Source organism: Sorex fumeus, unplaced genomic scaffold (assembly GCF_029834395.1).
Source record: "Sorex fumeus unplaced genomic scaffold, SorFum_2.1 ptg000007l, whole genome shotgun sequence".
NCBI classification, from domain to species: domain Eukaryota; kingdom Metazoa; phylum Chordata; class Mammalia; order Eulipotyphla; family Soricidae; genus Sorex; species Sorex fumeus.
Genome location: NW_026606064.1, coordinates 61385710 through 61398199, shown reverse-complemented (window position 1 = coordinate 61398199; position 12490 = coordinate 61385710). Strand labels below are relative to the sequence as shown.

The window sequence follows — 12490 nt, the reverse complement described above, 5'->3', positions numbered from 1 at the left end:
TTCCTTTTTTATAATTTTATTTATTGAATCACCATTACAGCAGTTACAAAGCTTTCGGGTTTAAGTCTCGGTCATACAATTAAATACTCATCCCTTTACCAGTGCTCATTTTCCACCACCAAAAACCCCAGTATGCCCCCATCCCACACCCTCCCCCTACCTGTGGGGCAGATGATTTCCACGTTACTCTCTCTCTACTCTGATTACATTCAATATTTCAACACCAGACCCACCATTATTATTTGGGATTTTACCCCAACACTCAGATCTGCCAAAAAAGCAACAGTAGACAATATTTTTCTATTGCTGGTTATGAATAACATATGATGTCACATGGCTGCAGTTGAGGCCACACTATTTTGGAATTCCGAAATTTTAACAATTAAATCTGGAGGGATTTCTACCAAAACCTGCTGGGTTCCGAGATTTGTTCCTGAGTCTCTTGGATCATGGCCATTAAGCAGCTTGCTCAGGAGCCAGAGAGGCTGTTCGTGGGCAGTGACTCAGAGTCTACGTTGGGGCGGGGAGGAAAGGGCCGGCTCCACCCCCATCCCACGAGGCCCCACGTGTCTAGTCACTTCGGACCCAAACCTGACCGTCCAGTGGCCTCTGGAGGATGGCAGCCACTGAGAAGCCAGAGGGAACAGACCAAGGCACAAAACCCATTCTCACCTGGGGTGGCCCGGAGCCGGTAACCTACTTTAGGGACCAGACGCATTTTTGCCAAAAGCCGCTGGGTTCTGAGACTTGTCTCTGAGTTTCTGGGAACATGGCCATTAAGCAGTTTGATCAGGAACCAGAGAGGCCTTGCCTTCAATTATATAGCAGAACCAGAGGTGGTATGTGGGTGTGTCTCCCACATACCTAATACCTAACTTTTGGCCGTTTACTTTCTTGGTAAACTTTGCCCCAAGTTTTTGGGGTCCGGCCAAAGGCACAGCAGCAATTTTGGGGTATCTGAAAGTCTGAAGGCACCATCAGGCTGCTGATGCACTCGCCTCACAGGTACAGACCTGCTGGAGGCACCATACCCCCTCGATTCTGGATTTCTTATCTTCGAGGTACTATCTCATGAAATTCAGAACTTCATATTACATATTTAATGTTTCTCAACATCAAATTTCCTCATCTGTTATAAACAGGAAAAAAATGGATAAAATTACTGTAATAACTTTAGGATTATAACTGCACTAAACTGCCCTGTACCAGAAATACTGGTACTATTTTATCTAACCCAAAGAGCTTGTTCCTGCTCAAAAATTATTGCCTCCCAAAACTAAACATGCACAGAAATGATCAGATAAGCCTAAGCTATTGTCCTGGGAAGAAAAATGAAGCTAAACTAAGTAACTCATAGATATTCTGTTTATATTATTAGACTTTAGAATATACATTTTATGATACTGCCAACAAAAAAGAGGAAGTAGGTGGAGGGGGTTGTGCTGGGAGGGATGTGTGAAGGACATAGAGAGAACAGTTGAGGGACACTGGCACATTTGTGATAGGGTGATGCAGTAGCACTATGTCCTATAACGTAAATATTAATTAACCCATTGCAAATATGATACTTCAACAAAAATATTTACTGGACTAAATCAAAACTGAATAAGGTCAACTTTATACATATTAAGATCCAAATGTATTTCCTGTGGTGGAATTCCAGTCAAAAAAATTAGGGAGTTGAAATTTAGTTCCCATTTGACCCAGCAATACCACTTCTGGGAATATATCCCAGAGACACAAAAAATTATAGTAGAAATGATACCTGTACTTGTATGTTTATTGAAGCTATTTACAATAGCCAGAATCTGGAAAAAACCTGAGTGCCCAAGAACAGAGGACTGGTCAAAGAAACTCTGGTACATCTACACAATGGAATACTACATATCTGTTAGAAAGAAGTCATGAAATTTGCATCTAAGTGAATTGACATGGAGAGTATCATGCTAAGTGAAATGAGTCAGAGGTACAGACATAGAATGACACCACTCATTTGTGGAATATAAAGTAACATAATGAGAGACTAACACCCAAGGATAGTTGAGATAAGGGCCAGGAGGATCACTCCATGGCTTGGAAGCCAGCCTCACATGCTGGGGGGAAAGGTAGCACCAATAGAAAAGGGACCACCAAGTAAATGATACTTGGAGGGCTCGCTCAGAATGGGAGATGTGTGCTGAAAGTAGACTATGGGCTAAACATGATGGCCACTTAGTACCCGTATTACAAACCATAACACCCAAAAGGAGAAAGACAGTAAAAGAGAATGTGCCTGCCACAGAGGCAGCATGGGTGGTGGAGAGGGGTGGCGGAAGGGATACTGGGAACATTGGTGGTGAAGAATGGGCACTGGTGGAAGGATGGGTACTCGATCATTGTATAACTGAAACATAATTACAAAAGTCTGTAATTCTGTAACTGAACCTCATGGTGATTCATTAAATTTTTTTTTAATTTTAATTAAAAAATTAAGGAGTTGGGGCTGAAGAAATAGCATAGCAAGTAAAGCACTTGCTTTGCACAAGCCTGACCCAGGTTCAGTTCCCAGCATCCTATATGGTTCCCCAAGCACAGCAGAAGTAATTCATGAGTGCCAAGCCATGAGTAACCTCTGAGCATTGCTAGGTGTGACTCAGCATGAGTGACTGAAATAAATTAATTAAAACTGGGATTGGAGAAACAGTGCAGCAGGTCAGGCACTTGATTTGCAGGTTGGATCCCTGGCATCCTGTATGATCTCCAAGCCCTGTCAAGAGTGATCCCTGAGCTCAAAACCGGGAGTAAGTTCTGAACACTGACATGTGGCCCACCCAAATGCAAACAAGAAAAAAAAAATTTACAGTTAAACTGGAGCCTGGAAAATAGCTCAAAGGGAAGAGCATATATTTTGCTTAGAGTCCCAGGTTCAGCCACTGAACAGTACAGCAGAGGAGGTGCTTGCCATTCACATAGGGGATCCTGGTTCGATCCCAACTGTCAAGCGTGATTCCTGAGCACTTAAGGAGTAATGCCAAAGCAGAGTCAGGAATGATCTCTGAGCACAGTCAGCTGTAATCCCTAAACACAGAACCAACCAGGAATAAGCCCTAAAGAAAGAGCCAGATACAGGCCAAAAAAAAAAAAAAAAAAACGGAGCTTTTGGTTCAACCCCTAGCACTACATGGCAATCCCTTAGTAATAGAGAGTGTACCCCCAACCACCACAAAAAAATAGTTAAGCTGTATGGAAAACTTGTCTATCTTAACCCAATCTAACAATCTTCATGCTGAGAAATCTTTAAGCAATTTCTACTCCTTTCACTTTGTTCCCTTTCCTATTTCCCAAAATAGTTACCACGACAAAGGCAGTATGGATGCTGAAGAGAACTGGTCAGACTGAATTCAAGTGTTCAAACTGAGAAGTAACTGTTTTTATATAATCCACCAGAAAACTTAAAAGAGGAAAAGAAATTTTAATGCTGATACAAATGTTCTAATAAAAAATCCATTTTTTAATTTCCCCCCCATATTTCCTAGGGACCAGAGATAACTCAACAAATGGGAGAATATGATTTCCACGGAGGACCCCAGTTTGACTCTCAGCACTAACACTAAGCAACAAATTGTGAGGTGGTCCTATGCACTGTGGATTGTGCTCAAATTCCAAACCAAAACCACTGTACTGTTATGGTGCCAGGAGAGATACTAAAAGGGTTAATGCACTTGCCTGCATGCAGCAACATTACATATGGCTCCCTAAGCACCACCAGTATCCACCCCTGAGTGCAGAGCCAAGAATAGCCCTTGAACACCCTGGGTGTGGTCCCCAAACCCAAAACCAAGAATCCTATTTTTAAGATACTACTCTTTTGAGAAGCTTTGTTTTTTTTCCTCTTTCTTTTTTTTTTGGGGGGGGTGAAGGAGGGGTTAGGTCACATGGGTCTTCAGTGATGCTCCTGGCAATCTGGGGATGGCAGTGTGGGAACTATATGTAATGCTAGGAACTAAATCACACAATTGGATGCATACAAGACAAGGGATCTGGTCCCTGAGAAGTTTTACTGTTAATAATAATTTAATAATTAATGTAATCGGGAACCAAAAGAGCCAATAAAGTGTTCAAGGGCAGGAGATCCTATTAATCTGATTACTTTCAAAATCAGGAAAACAGAGAAGGCTGAATTTCCAGAATAAAAAGACCATCCAGACAGTAATTTTATTCACCCTGAATATAAACTATTCTCAAGGCAAGGCCAGAGAGATAGTATAGTGGGCAAGGAACCCCATATGGTCCCCTTAATCCACTAGAAGTGATATCTGAGTATAGAGCCCTGAGTAAACCCTGAGCACTGTAGCCAAAAAAACAAAAATTTTTATTAAAAAAAAAAAGAACTATTGAGTGGCAATCATGCCTCTTTTGCAAACCACAACACCCAAAAGAGAGAACAAAAGGAAATGCCCTGCCACAGAGGCAGGGGGGGATGGAGGGGGATGGGGGATGGGAGGGATACTGGGACCAGTGGTGGTGGAAAATGCGCACTGGTGGAGGGATGGGTACTTGATCACTGTATAACTGAAACCCAAGCACAAAAATTTGTAAGTCTACAACTGTACCTCATGGTGTTTCACTAATACAAATTAAAAAAAAAAAAAGAACTATTTGGGGTCTGAGCAATAGTACAATGCGTAGGATACCTGCCTGCCTTACACACGGCCAACCTGGGTTCAATCCCCAACATTCCATATGCCACTCCCAAGTAGCACCAGGGGTAATTCCTGAGTACAGAACCAGGAGTAACCCCTAAGCATTGCCGGATGTGACCCAAAAAGCCAAAAATAAAATAAAATAAAATAAATTTTAAACTATTCTCAAAGTTCTGGCCAGTCACTTTCCCGTTCAGGGAAATTTAATTTAAATTAAAATGTTAAATTTAAGTAGCTTCCGATTATAACTTGGAGTCATAAAAATATCTTAAAAGACATACAAATGAGCAATTCTAGTATTCTTTGTTTCCTATTCACAGTATCAAAGTTAGCAGCACAGCATATCATAAGGACAGGTACTATATCAATTTCCACAAGTCTTCATCTGTCTGAGCCTGAACCAATCTAAGTCTCTCATAAAGGAAACTAGTAAGTCACATTACACAACCCAAAATTTTAAAAGCTACCAAAATAAAGATTGTGGGACCAAATCAAGAGTACAGGAAGGCAGGGTATTTGCCTTGCACACAGCTGACACTATTCGATCCCCAGTATCCCATCAAGTCCCTCAGCACCGTCAGGAATAATTCCTAAGTGCAGAGCCAGGAGTAACCTCTGAGAATTACCAGGTGTGACCCAAAGGGCAAAACCAAATAAAATAAGTAAAATAAACATTTTTCTATGTGATTGTTACCTTTCACTTTCCCCACCACCACCACCACCACCACCACCACCACCAATACAATCAGAGTATCTTGCTTGTATCAAATTTAGGACCACAAAAAAAACCCAGAAGAATTGGAGCTACTGTTGATCTTAATATCCAGTATTAGCATGTCTAAAAGAAATGTGAGAAAAAATATGACATAATCGGAGTTATAACCAGTGAAGTTTTAAAGTGCTTCAAAGTGTCATGATGGTGGCAGAAGGAGAAAATAAAATGAAAGAGTGGGGGAATGGGGTGGTGAAAAAAGCCTTACAGCACCCAACTACCTGAAAAAGAAATAGTCAACAGACAGGTTAAAACACGCTTGCATTTGCCAACACATAGTTACCACACCATATATTTGTCAGATTTCCCAACATGCAAAACAAAAAGAAGCCACCTCTTCATGATGCCCTTATCTGCTGACATCTATAAAGGAATGACTTTTTTGGAATTGAGGCAATTTAACTTTAAATCCTCTCCCTTTGAAAATCTTTAAAACTAAAGGCAAACTGTGATTCACCTCAATTATCAGGATTTTCATAACTGATCAACTACAAGATCAAATTTCTATATGAAAATCTACAGTCAAGGCCAGATGTAGCTCAGAAGTAGAGCTTTTGCCTTGCATGTGAAGATCTGGGTTTGATCCTCTGCATAAGGGGAGTGGGGGAGGGGAACATCAACATCTGAATTCCTACTGTCTAAAGTAATTATAGGCTAAATATAAAGTTTGCAAAAACAAGCATTCAACAAGTTTATGAGCAGATTTCATAAACACTTGAAAAGAGCTGAGAGGAATTCTTAGTAGCGCTACTGGAGATACAATGTTACTAATATGGAAATTGAGAAATATGCAAAATATTCTGGGGAAAAAAAACTTCTAAAAATAATGAGAAAAAGCAGCTGCCAACACAGAATCTATTGGTTCTTAAAAATGATAATCACATGGAAGACATTCCCATAAATACTTCACTTCTGACTCGCAATAACCTTAACCTTGCAAAGCAAGTTTTGGTAACGCCTTAGCACTAACAAGTCAATTTTCGGGACAAGTCAATTTTAAGGACTGACTTCATCCGCTTCTGCGGTACACTGTTGGCTGGCGCAGCTAAATAACTACTAACTACCACGACAAAACCGCTTTCAGTGACTTAAAAGAACAACAACACAAAAACGATCTGTCACATAAGGTGGTGAGAACTTGAAGCTTTTAAATACATGGTTCAGAGTACACAGCGGTATACTCTTATCGGTGGAGAGAACCCTTTGAAAGAAGCAACCGGCGATCGGGCCTTTCTATGTTAAGTTATTCACGGGTGCTTCTAAAACTCTGGGGTAAGACATTTCAGGGCACTTTCTAAGCAGTGAAGAACGTGCGTCTTCTGCCACCCGGCGCCGGGACCGTCGTGGAAACCCATTCGGGGCGGAAGTGAAATCGATAAGGGGTGTGTGTGTGTGTGTGTGTGTGTGTGTGTGAAGTGAAATCTGTAAGTGTATGTGTGTGTAGTGAAACCAGTGTGTGTGTGTAGTGAAATCAGTGAGAGTGAGTGTGTGTGTGTGCGTGTCTGAAGTGAAATCGATAAGTGTGTGTAGGTGTGTAGTGAAATCAGTGAGAGTGAGTGTGTATGCGTGTGTGGGGGGGGGGGGTGGGGAATGTGAGGCGTCCCAACTTGCAAACCGGCCGGCACGCACAATTCCATCAATTTCAATTCAAGGAATTCTGCGTGGAACTTTTCGCTCCCGGCGCCCTCCCGCACTCCCCACCCGCTTCCTGCCCTCCTCGGGGAGGTCTGTGTAATGTGACTCATGACAGAATTTTTTTTTAATAAATAAATAAAAAATAAAAAGACACACCCTCTGGGTTGAACTACTTAATCGCCCCCACCCTTACCCCCCCCCCGACACACAGACACACACACACACACACACACACACACACACACCCCGCTTTTCCTTCTCGCCCCTGCCGCTCCTCCCGGCGCCCGGCTCCGTGCTCTTTCCCCCTCGCGCTCCTAGATCGTCTCTCCCCGCCGAGAGGCGTCAGGGCGGCCGCCCGGCGCCCCGCGCCCGAGCCCGAGCCCAGGCTGCCGGGGAACGGGGATTGGGGTGGAAGGCGGCGGCGGGGCGTTCGGCTCCCTCGCCCATTTTCTCCCTCTCGCTCCCCTCGGTCGCTCGCCACCACCCCGGTCACTTCCTGTATCGCAGCGCAGCGCGACTCCCTCAGCCCCGCGTCTCGCGCGCGCCCCCAGCCCGGGGCGCGGGGCTGAGGCAGCCGCGGAGCTCCGGTCACTTCCCCAACCCCGCCCAGGGGGGCCGGTCAGCGGCGCGGCCGGCGGCGGCGGCGGCGGCGGCGGGTCCTCCTGGGCCCCGGCCAGCCCGCGCCTCACCTGTATGTAGTTGTTTTCACAGTAGTCCGCCACCCGGGTCAGGTTCTGGTAACTCTCTATCAGCGCCCTCTTGCCAGACGGGATCTCCTCCTCTAGTAACATCTGCAGCTCTGCCATTTTCCACCCCTCTGCATCGCTTCCTCTCGCGTTAAAGAGACAGAGGCAGCAGGGTCCGCGGACGCTCCGAGCACCTCGCAGCCCGGATACAAACCGCCTACCCGCCCTCCCGCCTGGTATTGTGGGACGGCACCGCCTCCTCTTCCTCTTCGCTCGCTCCGCCCCCTGCGCCCACTTCGCGCAGCCGCCTCGACCTCGTTCTCTCGCGAGCCTTCCGCGCCGCCTTCCCCCGGCCCCCTCCGGTCCGCCTAGCGGTTGGCTTCGCGTTTCCTACTGCACGGCCTTCTGGGAATTGTAGTTTTCTTCCGGGCTAGGCTGCGCTCACCTGCAGCGCATGCGTAAAGCGAGAGCGCGCCCTCCGCCCCCGCAGGGACGCCGAGAGCCCGGGTTTGGTGGCTTCAGGTATAAAGTTTCCTGGCAGCTCCAAGAGGTGGCGCCACAGGGTGGTTTTACAGAACGAAACCAGTTCCCCCAAGAGGCCGGGGAAACTTGCAGAACTCGCTTAATTAGGAAATGTCAGTGAATCAGAGATAACAATCCTGCTAAAGAAAACACGATGGAAAACTCCTAATCTTGCTCTCAAAGATAATGTTTCTCAAGCTTTGCTTTATAAAATTCCCCCACCCCCAGCGGCGAAATTTACTCCTGGCGGTGCTCAGGGGATCATATGGGATGCTGGAAATAGAACCTGGGTCCCCCGCAAGGCAAACTCCCTACCCGCTGTGCTATCGCCCCAGCCAGCAAACATAGATATTACTGCTCTCTCTGTGACCACGCAGTATACTATTTATTGGGGATTCATATTGAATATGGGTAAATTGAATCTTTAGATGGGAGAGAATGTACAGAGTTGGGGCGCTTGCTTGCACAGGGTCGACCCAGGTTCGATCTCAGAGCCCCATCCAGTTTCCCTGAGCCCAGCTAGGAGTAATTTCCAAATGCAGAGCCAAGAGTATCTCCTAGTGTGCCCATCAACCCCAAAGAGTATTTTGTATGCTAATGATTTCTTCAGATTGGTATGCCACCTGGCTTTAGGGAACACACCCCGTACAAAAAGACTTGTTTCTGTTTTGTCAGATCAGGAGATTTCAACATAAGGCTGCAAGGCTAAGTCAGAGGCTCAGAGTATCATCAAGGGGATTGGGAATATAGCCCAGAGATCTGGAGTGCATACCTGGCATACACTGTTCTCTGGGTTTGATCACTACCACTACTTAGCTTCCTAAACACCACGAGGCATAGCCCTGGGGGCCCAGGAATACTGGGGAACTGCACCTTCTCAAAACCAAAATCAGTATCATCAAGGACTCAGGTTTCTGTTTCCTTTCATTTTTCACCTCTTTGGTCCATGGGGTTATTTTTTTTTTTTTTGGCGGGGTGACAAGGGAGTGTTTGGGACATACCCAGTGAAGGGGCCATGTGTGATGTGGGGGATTGAAGCAGTGTCTGCTGAGAGAAAGGCAAGCACCCTGTCCCTTGTACTAAGTCTCTAGTCCAATTCAGGCCTTTGATCATATGGAGCATGATATCACCTATTCCTCTTTCTGTTTCAACTCCTCTCCATGAAGAAGGAGGAGCGTGAAAAACACAGGCCAGACTGGAGATTGCATAAAGTGCTGGCATCGTGCTTTGCATTCAGGAGAAATGGGCTCTGTCTTCGCCACTACACAGTCCCCAAACAATGCTAGGAGTGACCTCCAAGCACCACGCTGAGAGTAGTCCCTGAGCACCACCATAAAACAAATATAAAATAAAAACAATGATAAAATGAAAGGGGAAAAAAAGTGAAGAGGGATGCCTTATCTGTAAAAACCCATCCCCAGGAGCCCGGGAGTAAAGGACTAGAGCACATATACTAGGTCATAAGTTTGATTCCTAGCAGTTTATTGGCCCTCCAGTTCGGCCAGATGTGGTCCTGATGGCCCCATCTACCACTTTGTGTTCAACCGAGGGGCACTTGGTTGTGCTATTCACAGGGGGTCATGTGCTTTCACTATACTCACCACCCATAACCACACACACACATGGTTTTCAAGCACTGGAGATCAAAAACCTGATTGTGACACCAGATGTCAGAATAGTAGTACCGTGTGGGCAGTGCCAGGGATCCAACTCACAGTCACTGGTAAGGAAGACACTAGACCATTGAGTAACATCTCCAACTCATTTAAGGGTCTTTATTTTGTTTTGTTTTGTTTTGTCTTAGCATAGCGGTAGGGCGTTTGCCTTGCATGCAGCCAACATGGCCAACCTGAGTTCGATTCCTCCGCCCTCTCGGAGAGCCCGGCAAGCTACCGAGAGTATCTCGCCCGCACGGCAGAGCCTGGCAAGCTCCCCATGACGTATTCGATATGCCAAACACAGTAACAACAAAGTCTCCAATGGAGACGTGCTCCAGCAAATCGATGATCAACGGGAGGGCCTTTACTTTACTTTACTTTTATCTGTTTGTTTGGGGCTACACCTGGTGATTCCCAGGGCTTACTCCTGGCTTTGAGCTAAGGAGTCTCTCTTGGTCATGCTCAGCGGACCATATGGGGTGTCTAGGATCAAACCACAGTTAGCCACATGCAAGATAAGTGCCTTACCTGCTGTATCTCTCCAGCCCTATTTTAATTTCTTAACCATAAAATGTACCATAATACACCTTCCTTATAGTTATGTACTTTGGGGGGTATATGCTGATTTTTTTTAGGGATTATATACCTACTCTCAGCAAAGCTTAGCCATTGAGCACTAAACTCGGAGAGGCCATATGGTATGTTGTATATGCTAAGGTCTACCAACTGGGATTTGATCACTAACACTCCACACAGTCCCCTGATTCCTACAGGAATGATCCCTACACAGAGTGTGGAGAAAGTCCTGAGAAATGCCAGGTGTGACCCACAAAAGCCAAAAATAATGAAAAATGTTTGAATGGCCAGCGAAATAACTCAGTAGTAGAACACTTCTCTTGCATGTGTGAGCACTAAGTTCAGTTTCAGGCAACACACACACACACACACACACACACACACACGAAAGGCAATAAAACAAGGTCCTGAAGACAGCCCAGAAACAGGGGTTTAGGTGCATGCAGCCAACTTCAGTTGGATCCCAGCACTACATACTCCTGAACACCTCTAGGAATGATCCCTAATCACAAGGTCAGAAATACCATAAACACACACACACACACACACACACACGCACGCACGAAAAGATGCTTAAAAGAAGGAAAAAATCACCTAAAAACAAGTATGAACTAATAAAGAATGGTCCCATTACCCCATCACCCATGTCAAGCCTTCCCCATCAGATGAAGCTATTGCTGACAGAATTGATATTAGCAGATACACAGAGTACACAAAACAGGACTGACTTCAGTGCTCCCTTCTGTTAATGTATTCAGAGAAGAGGGAGTCTATGGAAAAGACAGGTCCAAACTGTGAGACCAACAGGTGGAGCTGAGAGAGTTGGGACTGAGAGAAAGTGTGACACACCTGGAAGACTCTCCTTCATCCAGGGACTGAGGAGAGAGAATAAGAGGGGTTTTGAATCCTGTGCTGCTGTTTGCACTGGAGAATATTCCACATGGTATGGCCTAACACATGCAAACTAGACCCAAATTAGGTTCAGTTAGGCTTTGTATACATCTGTGGGGCTTTATCTTGCACCCACTGTTTCCCTCACCTGACAGGCACCAGCCAGGGTTCTGGGAACTAAATATGCATTGGAGTGCAAAACTGCTACATGATGGTTCTACAAAACTGAGGTGCAAAATAATTAGTGAAGGTTTAAACTCTAATGGTCAGAAACTCGTTTTTGGAGAGCATTTGGGTACGATGGGTCCAATCATGTTAAAGTTTACGGTATTGACAGATCATGTTCCTGCATCTTTCCCACCTACAGTGCCCACAGCGCTCCACCACTGTTCATCACCTCTCATCTGATCTTCATTCCCCTCCTCAGTTTTGTGATCCAAGGCCAAGGGTTTGTCATAGGAACTCTGAGTCTTCTTTACTATTTTAAGCTTCTCTTCTTTACTCAAACAAAACACCTTGCATAGAACATAGTAGAAAAAGTCAAAACAAACTACCTGGATAATTCATAGGCAGCCTGCAAACCATTTTGAATTAATTTAGTCACATTGTATTAATAGATGTTCTCTATTAATTGACAGTTGTGTGACAATTTTAATGATAAATACTGAAGATTGAAGCTAGCCCAAAAGTTAATCCTGATTTAAAGTAGAAAAAGTCCTGGCCTTTTTGGTCTCTCATTCAGTACCTTAATTTTCTTTTTGTTTGTTTGTTTTTTGGGTCACACCCAGCAATGCACAGGGGTTACTCCTGGCTCTGCACTTAGGAATTACTCCTGGCAGTGCTCAGGGGACCATATGGGATGCTGGGAATTGAACCTGGGTCGGCCACATGCAAGGCAACGCCCTACCCTCTGTGCTATTGCTCCAGCCCCATCATTCAGTACCTTAGTTTTTGACTGGACTAAATGGATTATGATTTCTTCATTATCTGTCTCTTTCCGGGTTGGAGCAATAGCACAGTGGGTAGGGCGTTTGCCTTGCACACGGCCAACCCAGGTTCAATTTCTCT

At 45.1% G+C, this 12490-nt stretch overlaps 1 protein-coding gene across 9 annotated transcripts in view; it reads right to left on the bottom strand.

The window, feature by feature from the left end:
* The window catches only part of ABI1 (abl interactor 1), an 88158-nt gene extending 80132 nt beyond the window's left edge, over positions 1-8026 (bottom strand). For 6 of the 9 annotated variants that reach the window (XM_056106604.1, XM_056106609.1, XM_056106605.1 and 3 more), the window contains exon 1: positions 7779-8022. In XM_056106604.1, the coding sequence (XP_055962579.1) occupies positions 7779-7895 (117 nt within the window). In that variant the 5' untranslated portion in view covers positions 7896-8022. Of the gene's footprint in view, positions 1-7778 lie in introns of all 9 variants that reach the window. The other 3 variants (XM_056106636.1, XM_056106643.1, XM_056106607.1) reach the window with 2 other exon arrangements.
* Positions 8027-12490: the final 4464 nt, after the last annotated feature.